General features: G+C 35.6%; 1 protein-coding gene across 3 annotated transcripts in view; it reads right to left on the reverse strand.

The window, feature by feature from the left end:
* The window catches only part of GRID2 (glutamate ionotropic receptor delta type subunit 2), a 1,644,075-nt gene that overhangs the window by 318,414 nt on the left and 1,311,290 nt on the right, over positions 1-14,371 (reverse strand). For all 3 annotated transcript variants that reach the window (XM_027544060.1, XM_027544061.1, XM_027544059.1), the window contains exon 12: positions 2,596-2,734. In XM_027544060.1, coding sequence (XP_027399861.1) covers positions 2,596-2,734 — 139 coding nt within the window. The remainder of the gene's footprint in view (positions 1-2,595; positions 2,735-14,371) is intronic.

Below are 14,371 nucleotides of genomic sequence, written 5' to 3' on the forward strand. Positions count from 1 at the left end.
GACTTTTGCTCCCACTGCTATTACATGAAAGTCTAGATACAAATAAATGCTCGCAAAGTCGGTAATGACCAAATAGCTCAGATACAAACACACCATGAGGCCTACAAACCCAGTGAAACAGTGGATCAAGCAAACAAATTATAATAATCATCAGAGACAAACTGTAAAATAAAGAAAAACTTCAGTAGGTAAAGTCATGAGTTGGTATTGGACTAACATGGGGTGGGGTTTCGGCTCTGACATTATTCACAATGTGATAGTGAGCATTTAACTTCCAAATTGCTGTTTTTTCATCTACAAAGTAGGAATAATAGTAGTAATTGTATTATTAGGGTAATTTTGAACACTGAAGGGGGTATATATAATATGCTTAATAAATTCATAATAAATTCTCAGTGAATATTGTCCATAATTTTTATTATTTATGATTATTGTTGTACACTGTATCAAATGAGTTATCTAAATTTTTCTTTGTTTACTTATTTTAAAATGTTTCAAAGTTAAATCTGAGATACACAAATTTTCGGCTTTAAGTACTCTTAAAATACAGCATGTTAAAGTTGATGAGAAGTATATTAGTGAGATAAAATACCCCATTTTGATTTTTAAAAACTGTTTCTTTCAGTGCAATTTCTATTGACTGATTATGCCAAGCAATCTTACTCTGAAAGGCAGGTATCAGTTATAGATGTAATTAGCTCATGTTGGGATATTCACCTACAGAACTGACTCAACACAAAGATCTCCTAACTTTTGATATTTTATTTCCTCAAACAAAGCGAGCATTTGAAGAATGTCATTATTTACATTACTATACTTAACAATGAACAAGGCTATGACACATCCTTTATAATGTTCCCTAGAAACAACTGGTCATACAAATGCACAAGGATTATGGGATGGGGACTAGTGTGGTACAGTTAGAACACAGACTCAGGAATGAGGCAGAGTTAAGGTCTGACCTTTAATCAATCACTTATTACATTTACAATTTGAGGGAAGTTATTTATCTTTTCAACTTCAGTTGCAAAATGGGCTATTAATAAGTAGTACGTATTTAATGCTTCTAACCATTAAAGCATTAAATGAGCCAACGCATGTCAAACATCTAGAAAAAAGTTTGTCATCTTGTGAGTGCTCAATAAATGTTTTTTACTTGCATAATCTTACTAATTCATTGATTTCTTAGGCTGGAACATTATAATCATTTTCATTATTGCTTAAAATAGGAATATGATGGGGTCACCAGTTTAAATTTTCCATGAGCTTCGCTCTGCATCACTTATAATATATATCACACACAGAACTGGCTATGACACAAAGGTAGTCAGTTGAAAGGATATGGAGGTTCTGCACCAAAGAAATAACTAGGAAAACGACTTGAAGACTAAGATTTGATGAGAGAAGTTGGAAACATCATTTTCATAAATGGATTAAATAACTGACTCATGAATTTAATTTGGGGGTTTTCAATTTATATACCATAAGCAATTGAAAAAAATACCCTATTTCTTTTTAGATCATTAATTCTTGATTTTATATTTAGTATTGTGCTATAATAATTTTGTACCTACTAATGGAATTCATTTACATATTTTTTGAAGGCAAGAAGAACTCACATTGACTCTTAAGGACGGATTAAATCTCCAATGAATTCCTTGACAAAGCTAATTATTCTAATCTTCAAACTGTCAGTTTTGCTGGGAAATAAATGTTTTTTAACTGTAGAAAAGTTCAAACTACTTTGTTTTTGGATTAATAAAACATTTTCAGAAAACATTTTCTGAAAACCAGATATAGAGCATTATGAGGCACAAGTTGAACTGTGGCACTGACCAGACTTTATGGCATGAAATCACACAGAGTGAAACTGGCCACAGTAAACCAAAGGCCTTTGGATTCTCAGGGCTCAAGGAACGCCATTTGTGAAATGCAGCATTGACTCAGGTAGCTTTCAGGATTCAAAAGTACACCATAGTTAATGAAAATGTACCACCATTGCAGCTGGAAAAACAGCAGCAATAATATTCGTGTTAGCTCTAATGCAATGAAGAGACAGAATGTGGTTTTACTTCTTGGTTAGCACTCTCTCTCTTTCCCTCCCTCCCTACCTGTCTTTTATCTCTCAATTTCCTAGTGTCTACCTAACTATCTACTCAGACAATGCATAATGGGATAGATTCAAGGCAGAGACTATGAGTGTCAACCTTCATATATATATATTATATATACACACACACAACACATAAACATACATATTTTAGTATGACTCCTTTTTCCTTCTTTTTTATAATACTGCTGAGACATAGTCATATTTTACGGAGGTTAAAAATCTGAACATGTCTTATTCTTCCAAGAAAATGTTGTAAGCAAAGTTCAAATTATACCCAGAATTGTATTTTATAAAAAAGTGCTCCACCAAAACTGTACTTTCAGGAATTTGACTATTTATGATGTCTGCACATCAGAAAATTAAGCCTTTACCCAAAAGGAAGTTGTAAATTTATTATCAGACACCACATACTTATTTAAATAGCTCTGGCCTCTTCTGTCACTTCCCATATTTTGCATCAAGTGGAATTTTTGTCTACTTACTGGATGGAGCTTTCAATGCGGGTGATGGTGAGGAAAGCTGCAAGATTTGCAGTGTAAGATGAGATGACAATCAAAGCAAACAGCCACCAAGCCCCCATCATCATTCGGGTGGCCAGAGTTGTGTATGGGACTTCTCCACCTGTGGAAGGAAGCAGAGAATAAAAGAACATGAACAAGTATTTATTGAGACTCTGAAGTCATACACAGTCAATATAAGTTAACTTTTAAGTAATGAGAATCTTTCTATATAACATCAGTGTAGATCTCTGTATTTTGCTTATGTTCACCACTTTTTTTTTTTTGGTAATTTTTAATGATCAAATAATTCTTGTAAACAAAGAATCTCAAGGATCCAGAAAAAGCATAGCTAGTTGTGCTTCCCCCCAATTTTTATAGCTGCTTATTTATTTTTCAATTGGAAGATAATTGCTTTACAATGTTGTATTGGTTTCTGCTGTACAATGAAGTGAATTAGCTATATGTATACATATATCTCCTCCCTCCTGAACCTGCCTCCCATTTCTCACTTCCGTCCTGCCCTTCTAGGTCATCACAGAGCACCAAGCTGAGCTCCTTGCGACATACAGCAGATTCCCACCAGCTATCTATTTTTCACACAGTACTGTATAAATATCAGTGCTGCTACTGAACCACTTAGCCACTTTACTTGTTTACATTCCAGGAGCTACCACACTTAAGTCTCTCATCATGATGCTTTTTAAAAGTGAAAACAAAATCATTATATTCACCTGATCCAAATTTCCAGTGGATTCCTGTCACTCTCTCAAAAAAAAAAAAAAAGAAAATCTGAAATCTCTATCCAAGTTTACCAGGTCCTACAGGAACTAATCTCAGATCCACTTTCTGACTTACCTTTTCCCACTCTCTGAATGTCCTTCCTCTAGTTTCTTATAAGGGGACACAGTGATTTCTGTCCTAGGGCCTTTGTACTTGCAATTTGTATGCCTGGAATTCTCTGTTCTTTAACTTAAAAATTACTCTCCTTTTAATTTATTTAACTTTCTGCTTAGATGATACTTCTTCACAAACACTTGTCATTCTCTCTAAAATAATTCCCACAACCCCATTCTTTCAGCCACCCTATTTTTTTAAATCAAAAATTTTCATATATTTTATATATTTTTATTTTCTCCTCTTCCTCATTATACAGTTTCTAACATAACAGTTTCTGCCTCATATTAGGTGGGTAAATATTTGCTAAATGAATACATGTTTTATATGAAGTTAATAATCTTTCTAAAATAAATTAGTTTTCTGCTAAGTGTAAAAATAAAGAGATATAATACTACATTTGCCTAGGTACATAAATATGCGAATTGCTTAACAAGATTTAATTAATTATCATATGAGGCAGATTTTTATGCCAACCACTAATTCTCACTGTGTAATATTAATACCTTTAAATTTTCAGTGTAGTACAAACTTACCCTGTGGGTATGACTTGAGCTATTTTCCTGATGTAATATACTCAGAATAGGCTAACTTATGATATCTGGAACACATTTTTTCAAAAGCAGTTATGATGCATTTTGGATACTTTCTTCTCCAAAGCAACAAAAATATTCACTTGGCTTTTAAAAGATGAAAGAAAAATAAAATGCTCATTTTTAAACCAAATGGGGACTTCCTAGGAAAATGACTAATTGAAAAAATAATAATAAAACATGAGCAAGATGATTACTAAAGACTGGAAGATGTTAATAAATGTAACAAAAGTAGAACAATAAATTCATGACTGCTGCTGCTGCTGCTAGGTCGCTTCAGTTGTGTCCGACTCTGTGAGACCCCATAGACAGCGGCCCACCAGGCTCCCCCGTCCCTGGGATTCTCCAGGCAAGAACACTGGAGTGGGTTGCCATTTCCTTTTCCAATGCATGAAAGGGAAAAGTGAAAGTGAAGTCACTCAGTCATGTCCAACTCTTCTCGACCCCATGGTCTGCAGCCTACCAGGCTCCTCCGTCCATGGGATTTTCCAGGCAAGAGTACTGGAGTAGGGTGCCGTTGCCTTCTCCAAAATTCATGACTGAAAAGGCTAATTGAAAGGTTGTGTCCATGAAGACTTCACCCTTGATTTGAGTTTTTATCACACATAAGAAAGAATACTTGTTGAGCTTTCCTCATCTGTGGCATAAAGTCTGAAATTTGGAAATTCAAATTTCTTGGGAAGTCCACATAAAATCACATTTTATTTGATATCTGTACTTAGAAATCAAATACTAAAAGTAATGGTAATCTTGACTCCTAACATTTATAATTAGGAAGAAATTCAAAACAATCCTCCTACTGATAGCAACTAAAACAAACAAACAAACAAAAAAAAGAACAAATACTGCATTTGAGAGCTAAAGAAGCAATAAAAAATTAGAAAATGAAGATTCTGAAGAAGAAGTTCAGAAATGTGACCTGGTATTTAGGCCTGTTTTCTACTAAGGGATAAATGCCAATTTAACAAGACGATAAGAAACTGAGATGCTGAGCGATGTTTTTGAAAGCCTTCAAAATCAGGTGGCTATAAAAATTAAGGCCCAGGGCATGCCAAATAGGGGTGGAACTAAGAAAAAGAGAAAACCCTTATATGCTTGGAAATCAACAATTACAATTCTATTATGCCATGGGTTGGAGAAAAATCACAAGAGAAGTAAAAAAATATTTTGAAGTTGGTGATAATAAAAATACTCCAAACCAAAACTCCACATTTTGATACCTGACAGGATGCAGCTAGATTTGTCTTTGAAGGGAAATTCACAACTTCTATAAGAAAAGAAGTCTGAAAATCAATGAGCTACTCATCAATTTCAAGAAGTTAAAAGAAAAGCAAGTTAAACCTAAAGAGCACAGAAGGAGGGACATAATAAATATAGGAGCAGAAATTAGTAAACTAGATAAAACTAGATAAACACAATAGAGAGGGATGATCCAACAGAGGTTTGGTCCTTTGGAAATATTTATAAAAAGCTGTAGATGTATGGCAGAAACCAATATAGTGTTGTAAAGAAATTATCCTTCAATAAAAATAAATAAATATTTAAAAATAGCAAAAAAAAAAAAAGCTCTTAAGATTGATCAAGAAAATAAGCAAAGGCACAAAAATAGGAGTTAAAAGGGAATATTGTTACAACTGTTGCAGATATTAGAAGGATAAAAGAGGAGGATCATATGCACAGTTCAATGCCAATTAATATGAAAACTGAGATGACACGGACAAATTTGTATAAAAACTGCTACCAAAAGAAATAGAATATTTCAATGATCTTATAAGTATTAAAGACTTTGAATCCACAGTTAAAACCTACTCATCAAAATACTCAAGACTAGTAGATTGTTTTCAGACTTTCTGGAAAAAAATCTACCAAATGTTTTAGCAATAATTAAGTCTAATTTTACATAAACTCTTTCTAAGATTAGAAAAAAAGCAAGACACTAGTCCATATATTTTATAAAGAAGACACAACTTTGGTAAACAAAATCTGAAAAGGTTATTCCAAGTAAAGAGAATGACAGGCTAATCTTTCATATAATTGTAGGTAAAAAAGACTTACATAAATTAGTAAACTGAAAATTGCAAAAATAAATAGGCATGATGAGTTTATTAAATGAAAGCAAAGGTTGTTTGGCATCTAAAAGTAAATCATTAAAATTCACTACATTAGCACTATAAAGGAGAAAAACCCTATAATCATCTTGGTAGAAGTATAAAAAGCACCGATAAAATTTAACATCTAATCATAAAAATCCTGAAAACCTAGAAATACTCCAGCAAACTGGAAATAAAAAAAACCTTTCTTAGTTTCACAGAGTATTTTCAGGAAGCCGACAGAAAATGTCATACTTACTAACAAAGAAAGCATTTTTAAAGCCTATCTTAAAGGCTGTGAGTTGTTACCACTTCTATTCAACATTTAATTGTAGGCACTAAACAGCACAGTACAATATGCCAAGAAAATAAAGAAAGAAAAAATACTAAAGAATTAGAGAGAATGAAATAAAAGTTAAGGGTTAGAGATGATGTGAATATGTATATAGAAAATCTAAGAGAATATGAAATGACTTACTAAAATTAATGTCAGCTATCAGTTTACTATGGTACAGAGTCAACGTTCAAGAATAATCAGACATGCATATACCAGTAACACTTAAGACATGAAATTTAAAAATATGCACTATTTGCAATAATACTAAAAATATAAAATATCTAGAAATAAAGATGTGGAAGATCTATACATGAAAATCTATAAAACTTTCTTGATTGTAATAAAAGAAAGTTAAATAAATGGACAGATACATTGTGTTTATTGATCAAAGACTCGGTATTATAAAGATTTAAATTTTTCTCTCTCACACACACATACAGAGAACAATGAAATAATACTATATAGAAATGAAAATGCATAGATTTCATTTATAACACCATGAATGGATTTCACAAACTAAATATTGAGTAAAAGAATGCTAACTGTATGATAATTGTTCAAAACTAGGCATCATGAATGGTAGTGCTGATAGGCTCATGAGTGGTAAACTGTAGACTAATTGTGGAGATGGGGAAATCGGGGTTGTGTTACAGGTACTGTTCTATCTTTTCCTAGGTGGCAGCTATACTGGGATTCCATTGCTGGAAATTCACTGACCTGCACTTTTTAACTTCTATGCACTTTCTGTACTTACATAGTATTTCATAATTAAAGAAAAAAACTAAATAAAAGAAGTAAAAGGGTAAAAAGAGAGAATGGTGAGTTTAACAAAAACTACTTTTTTTCCCTTTATTCTGTTTTTTGTCCACAATTTGAAAAAAGAAAATATTTTCATAGATTCTGAAGGCTAGAAGACAGGTAAAAAACAAAAAAAAATTACCTGCTAAATTAAAAAAAACAATCTTACATTGCTAAAGCATGGCAGAAATTAGGCTGGCCATTCCTGACACTTTACGGTGTAAAAGGGTCTGACTCCAGAGTTGGGCATTTTGATTCTATAACCCCTTGGTGAGTTAGACGTCTCCCTACAGTGTCACTCTGCAGAAGTGTGTGGAATTCATATTTTCCAAAGTGACCCTTTTGCAGTAAGAGAAATGTTCCTTACACAGATTTGCATTTTGATGTGACTGATTTCCCACCTCAAAAAGTACATCAACCTTACCACTGTATATATTATCTTACTTATAAAGGTTGTTAAAGAAGTAAAATAATGTTTTTCCCTCAGGCAAGATTATGGAACCTGATAATTTTACCTGAGTAAGGCAAAAAAATGTTGTTCTAAGTCTTTTTCTGTGGGAGTATACATGCATTTTTGTGTTTGCCTGAAAATACAGAAAAGTAATTGTTGAAGATTGTCCAATTTCATTGCTTGGTAAATCAGCTTCTTGAAGGTTTAAAAACTCACAAAGTTAAAAAAAAAAAAACAAAAAACCTCTCAAGTGTTTATTATATAATCTGTGACTGTGATTCTTCTTTTTTATGAAATATGATCAAGAAAAAAATAGAAGAAAATTCATTATTATCTTGCCTTATAAACATTTTTTTTTCCAGAATTGGATCCTTATTGAAATTAGGTTACTAGCAAAATGGCTAAAAACCCTTATAGCAAATAGAAATTTTCCAGTATTAGGGATGATTGAATATGTTCAAATAAGCTGGTCAACTGACATGTCAGTAAATATTAGAATATTTTATGCATACAAAATCACAATTTAGAAAATATGAATAAGGATATATTGGCAATGAGCCACTGTCAAGGCAATGTCTTACATTTAAGGATTGGTGATGATGTACATACCTCCTAAATGCATAAGATATGTCAATCATATTTATGTATTAATCTGTTCCTTGAAGTGCATTCATAAATAGACTGCCTGTGACTAGATTTGTAAATGCTTTAATAATTTTTTCTTTTGGTGGAGGAAATGGAGGTAATAAGGAGGAGCATGAGATGCCCACAAGGTTCGGAGTTAGTGAGGTTACTATGTCCACTATCTAAAGACAGTGCAGGCTTTACAACGTATTGTTTGAGGTGGGAGAGAAGGACAGCAGAAAATTGCAGTGTGTTATGGCAAGGAAATTATTCTATTTACAATTATCTTTCAGTATTTTTTTTATTATGGCAAGCACAAAGCCTCAGCTTGGTGATAATTATTCTGTTTAAAATTTCAAATCTGTTTTCATAAAGGGAATGAAAATCTCAAAATCCCTTTGGCAAGCAACAGAGTCTAATTAGAATTTAATAATATTTCATTTTTATTATTTGTATGATTATTTTCTACTTAATGCAAATGTACTCCTTTTATATTTATTTTAGTAGAAATACCTTTATTAACAATAACTCTAACCTCTTTACAATCTCAACTTCAAGCAATCCAAGCTCCTATGCCATCTTTTATCTTTTGAGTTTCCTCCCCTCATCAAGTTGACATTCCCATTCCATCTAAGATCTATTCTATTCTACCATGTTTTCACTGAGACCCTAATTCTATTACATGTAGTTCCCTCTTACCCAGCTTAAATCCAGTGATTTGTTAAGATCAACATTGCATTTCTCCTCCATTCCTTTGAAACCCTCTCATGCTCAGTTGCATCTTCCCTGCAAGAATACTGGAGGGGGTTGCCATTTCCTCCTACTCCAGAGGATCTTCCCAACCCAGGGATCAAATCTGTGCTTCCTGCACTGGCAGGCAGATTCTTTTACCACCGCCCAACTTGGGAAATCCTTTCAGCAGAGCCCAAACACCAGTCAGATCCAACTCTTTCTTTGCTCTGTTTTGTACAACTCACTCTAAATTCATGTCTATAAACTCTAAGAGAGTCTTTAATGCAGCCTCACAGTCATATTGCGGAGAAGGCAATGGCAACCCACTCCAGTACTCTTGCCTGGAAAATCTCATGGATGGAGGATCCTGATAGGCTGCAGTCCATGGGGTCGGGAAGAGTCGGACACGACTGAAGCGACTTAGCAGCAGCAGCAGCAGCACAGTCATATTGAGGTCAGTTCAGTTGCTCAGTCATGTCAGACTCTTTGTGACCCCATGGACTGCAGCACGCCAGGACTCCCTGTCCATTATCAACTCCTGGAGTTTACTTAAACTCATGTCCATTAAGTCAGTGATGCCATCCAATCATCTCATCCTCTGTGGTCCCCTTCTCCTCCTGCCTTCAATCTTTCCTAGCATCAGGGTCTTTTCAAATGAGTCAGTTCTTCCCATCAGGTGGCCAAAGTATTGGAGTTTCAGCTTCATCATCAGTCCTTCCAATGAATATTCAGAATTGATTTCCTTTAGGATTGACTGGTTGGGTCTCCTTGCAGTCCAAGGGACTCTCAAGAGTCTTCTCCAACACCATAGTTCAAAACCATCAGTTCTTCAACACTTAGCTTTCTTCTATAGTCCTAATCTCATATCCACACATGACTACTGGAAAAACTACAGCTTTGACTAGATGGACCTTTGTTAGCAAAGTAATGTCTCTGCTTTTTAATATGCCGTCTAGAATGTCATAAATTTCCTTCCAAGGTGTAAGCATCTTTTAATTTCATGGCTGCAGTTACCATCTACACTGATTTTGGAGCCCCCCAAAATAAAGTCTGTTACTGTTTCCATTGCTTCCTCATCTATTTGCCATGAAGTAATGGAACCAGATGCCATGATCTTAATTTTCTGAATGTTAAGTTTTAAGCCAACTTTTTTCCACTTTCCTCCTTCACTTTCATCAAGAGGCTCTTGAGTTCTACTTCTCTTTCTGCCATAAGGGTGGTGTCATCTGCATATCTGAGGTTATTGTTATTTTTTCCGGCAATCCTGAGTCCAGCTTGAGCTTCATCCAGTCCAGCATTTCTCATGATGTACTCTTCATATAAGTTAAATAAACAGGGTGACAATATACAGCCTTGATGTACTCCTTTCCCAATTTGGAACCAGTCTGTAGTTCTATGCCCAGTTCTAACTTTTGCTTCCTGACTTGCATACAGATTTCACAGGAGGCAGGCCAGGTGGTCTGGTATTCCCATCTCTTGAAGAATTTTCTACAGTTTATTGTGATCCACACAGTCAAAGGCTTTGGCATAGTGAATAAAGCAGAAATAGATGTTTTTCTGGAACTCTCTTGCTTTTTCAATGATAGAACAGACATTGGCAATTTCATCTCTGGCTCCTCTGCCTTTTCTGAATCCAGCTTGAACATCAGTAAGTTTATGGTTCATGTACTGTTGAAGCCTGGCTTGGAGAATTTTGAGCATTACTTTACTAGCGTGTGAGATGAGTGCAATTGTGCGGTAGTTTGAGCATTCTTTGGCATTGCCTTTCTTTGGAATTGGAATGAAAACTGACCTCTTCCAGTCCTGTGGCCACTGCTGAGTTTTCCAAATTTGCTGGCATATTGAGTGCAGCACTTTCACAGCATCATCTTTCAGGATTTGAAATAGCTCAACTGGAATTCCATCACCTCCACTAGCTTTGTTCGTAGTGATGCTTTCTAAGGCCCACTTGATTTCACATTCCAGGATGTCTGGCTCTAGGTCAGTGATCACACCATCGTGATTATCTGGGTCGTGAAGATCTTTTTTGTACAGTTCTTCTGCATATCTTGCCACCTGTTCTTAGTATCTTCTGCTGCTGTTAGGTCCATACCATTTCTGTCCTTTATTGTGCCTATCTTTTCTTGAAATATCCCCTTGGTATCTCTAATTTTTTCTCTTCTCCACTCTCTTTGATAAGAATTCCAGTTTCTCTCTCTTCTAATACCACAAATTCCATATTCCCATTCTCAGTCTCAGAAGATGATTGTGAAATCTATCTAGTTTAGAAAATTCAAGCAATTTCAAGGAACTTCCAGAGAAAATCACCATCCAAAACAGTTTTCAGAGTGTACTTTAGGGTAAAAAAAAAAAAAGAGGGAAAAATGTGCTTATATTTTCAGAATAAAGCAACTGGAAAATAACAAAAACTATATACATATGGAGAGCAGGAGGTAGCAGAGTGAAAGAAACAAGAACTGAATTACAAAATCTGTGACTGATTTGTTATTTAATTTTAAATGTGGAGCTGTTATCTGTTTCACACAATTAAAAAGAAAATTAAATTTTAAAAGAGCAAACAACGATAATGTAAACCATGATAGAATTGAACTTGAAAGAATATCAAATTAGTGACATAATTGTAAAGACAAAAATGCAATGACTGCTTCCCATTACTGAAGACTACAGTCCTTTTGGACAGCCCTTTCAGATAACTCTCTCTTCTAGTTTTAGTAACTATTCCCTTTCTTTGCCCCTTTAAACATGAGTGATAATAGCTCCCTCTGTAACTAGTGGGTACTGTACCAACCCTTGTTACTTTCTCAAAACTCCATCTACATCGCTGTAGAGAGTTCCTTTAGTAACCTTTCATCAATGTCCCAAACAGAATGTACCATCTATGTCCTATCTGGTATCATGTAAGGTCCCATGAAATGTAAGTGCATAATGGGATTCTGGGATTGAATTGCTCATTTATCTATGTAGTGTATATTTGTGGGAAATGGAACACTGGCAACCCACAGCTTGTGGTTACATTATAATTATTCAGTTAGTACCAGTGTTGGCATAGGATGGAGTACATGTGGAATGCAAGATCCTGGGAGACGAAGTGGCTATGGCAATAACTGTGATTTTAAAGACTGTGGTTTCAGCAAACTGTTCTGGAGTCTTCAAATAATATAAATGTTAGAGGAAAAATTGAAGGCAATAAATACCCAATTCAGAAATAATGGAAAATGTGAGATGTTGATGGCAGCTTTGAAGTGCTCTCTTAAATCATATAGTCTCAGGGTAGATATGACTAAGGATAAGATTAAGGCTTGACTGTAATGGTGTACTCAGTTGCTGAGTTGTGCTTCAAATACTAATTGAATCTTCTGCCCAATGTGGTCTCTCATGGTTAAGGCAAGGGCAGTGATAAGAAATTTGAGCTTCCGAATCTCTCTGAAACTTCTTCGTATTGGAAGCAACCACCCCTTCTGAGGCAATCAGCTTTCTCTAGCATAAATGCCTCTTAGTGACTGGACCCAAGGAATCATAGTTCTCTCCTCACCAACATCACCCCTCATTGTCTCTAGCCTACAACTTAGATTCCAACATAACTAAGTCAGAGACATATAAAGCCTACTAATAAAAGCTTTATACCACATAGGCTAAATGTAAGTATTGATTAGGGCAGATATATTGTCATGGATGGTAATGATCTACAATTTGATATTTAATATGCTGACTTGATACTTGGGGAACGGTGATAACAGTTTATTGGACTGGCTAATTGAAGGATGAACCAATAAAGAAAGGATTTTGTAGATAACCTATACACAACATCTGTTATACTGTAGAGATACAAGGAGGTGGAAATGTTAGAATGAATCTGTTCTGGACAACCAGTTTACCTCCTTGGTTATTAGTGAGAGGAACACTCTCCACAAAGACATTAAGAAATGCAGAGGATGGGGTGGAACACAAGTATTATTGAAGAGTTCTGTGTGCTTGTCCTCTGTTGGCCTGAGATGACACTTGAATACTGCAATGAAACTGGATTTCTTGGTATCAGAATGAGTACAGGTTGATACATGCTAAGTGTAGAGTGTAGATATCTGTTCAGCTATCAGAGACAAGGTGAAATGACCATAATCTGACAAGGTATGTTGCAAATGGTAATTGATGTGTATTGACCTTCAGAGATCCATCAGATCAGATCAGATCAGTTGCTCAGTCGTGTCCGATTCTTTGCGACGCCATGAATCGCAGCATGCCAGGCCTCCCTGTCCATCACCAACTCCCGGACTTCACCCAGACTCATGTCCATCGAGTCAGTGATGCCATCCAGCCATCTTATCCTCTGTCGTCCCCTTCTCCTCCTGCCCCCAAACCCTCCCAGCATCAGAGTCTTTTCCAATGAGTCAGCTCTTCGCATGAGGTGGCCAAAGTACTGGAGTTTCAGCTTTAGCATCATTCCTTCCAAAGAAATCCCAGGGCTGATCTCCTTCAGAATGGACTGGTTGGATCTCCTTGCAGTCCAAGGGACTCTCAAGAGTCTTCTCCAACACCACAGTTCAAAAGCATCAATTCTTCAGCGCTCAGCTTTCTTCACAGTCCAACTCTCACATCCATACATGACCACAGGAAAAACCATAGCCTTGACTAGACGAACCTTTGTTGGCAAAGTAATGTCTCTGCTTTTGAATATGCTATTTAGGTTGGTCATGACTTTCCTTCCAAGGAGTAAGAGTCTTTTAATTTCATGGCTGCAGTCACCATCTGTAGTGATTTTGGAGCCCAGAAAAACAAAGTCTGACACTGTTTCCACTGTTTCCCCATCTATTTCCCATGAAGTGATGGGACCAGATGCCATGATCTTCGTTTTCTGAATGTTGAGCTTTAAGCCAACTTTTTCACTCTCCACTTTCACTTTCATCAAGAGGCTTTTTAGTTCCTCTTCACTTTCTGCCATAAGGGTGGTGTCATCTGCACATCTGAGGTTATTGATATTTCTCCCTGCAATCTTGATTCCAGCTTGTGTTTCTTCCAGTCCAGCGTTTCTCATGATGTACTCTGCATATAAGTTATATAAACAGGGTGACAATATACAGCCTTGATGAACTCCTTTTCCTATTTGGAACCAGTCTGTTGTTCCATGTCCAGTTCTAACTGTTGCTTCCTGACCTGCATACAAATTTCTCAAGAGGCAGATCAGGTGGTCTGGTATTCCCATCTCTTGAAGACTAAGCTTATCCCAGGGTTCCAAAATGTGGAA

This window comes from Bos indicus x Bos taurus, chromosome 6 (genome assembly GCF_003369695.1).
Source record: "Bos indicus x Bos taurus breed Angus x Brahman F1 hybrid chromosome 6, Bos_hybrid_MaternalHap_v2.0, whole genome shotgun sequence".
Taxonomy (NCBI): Eukaryota; Metazoa; Chordata; class Mammalia; order Artiodactyla; family Bovidae; genus Bos; species Bos indicus x Bos taurus.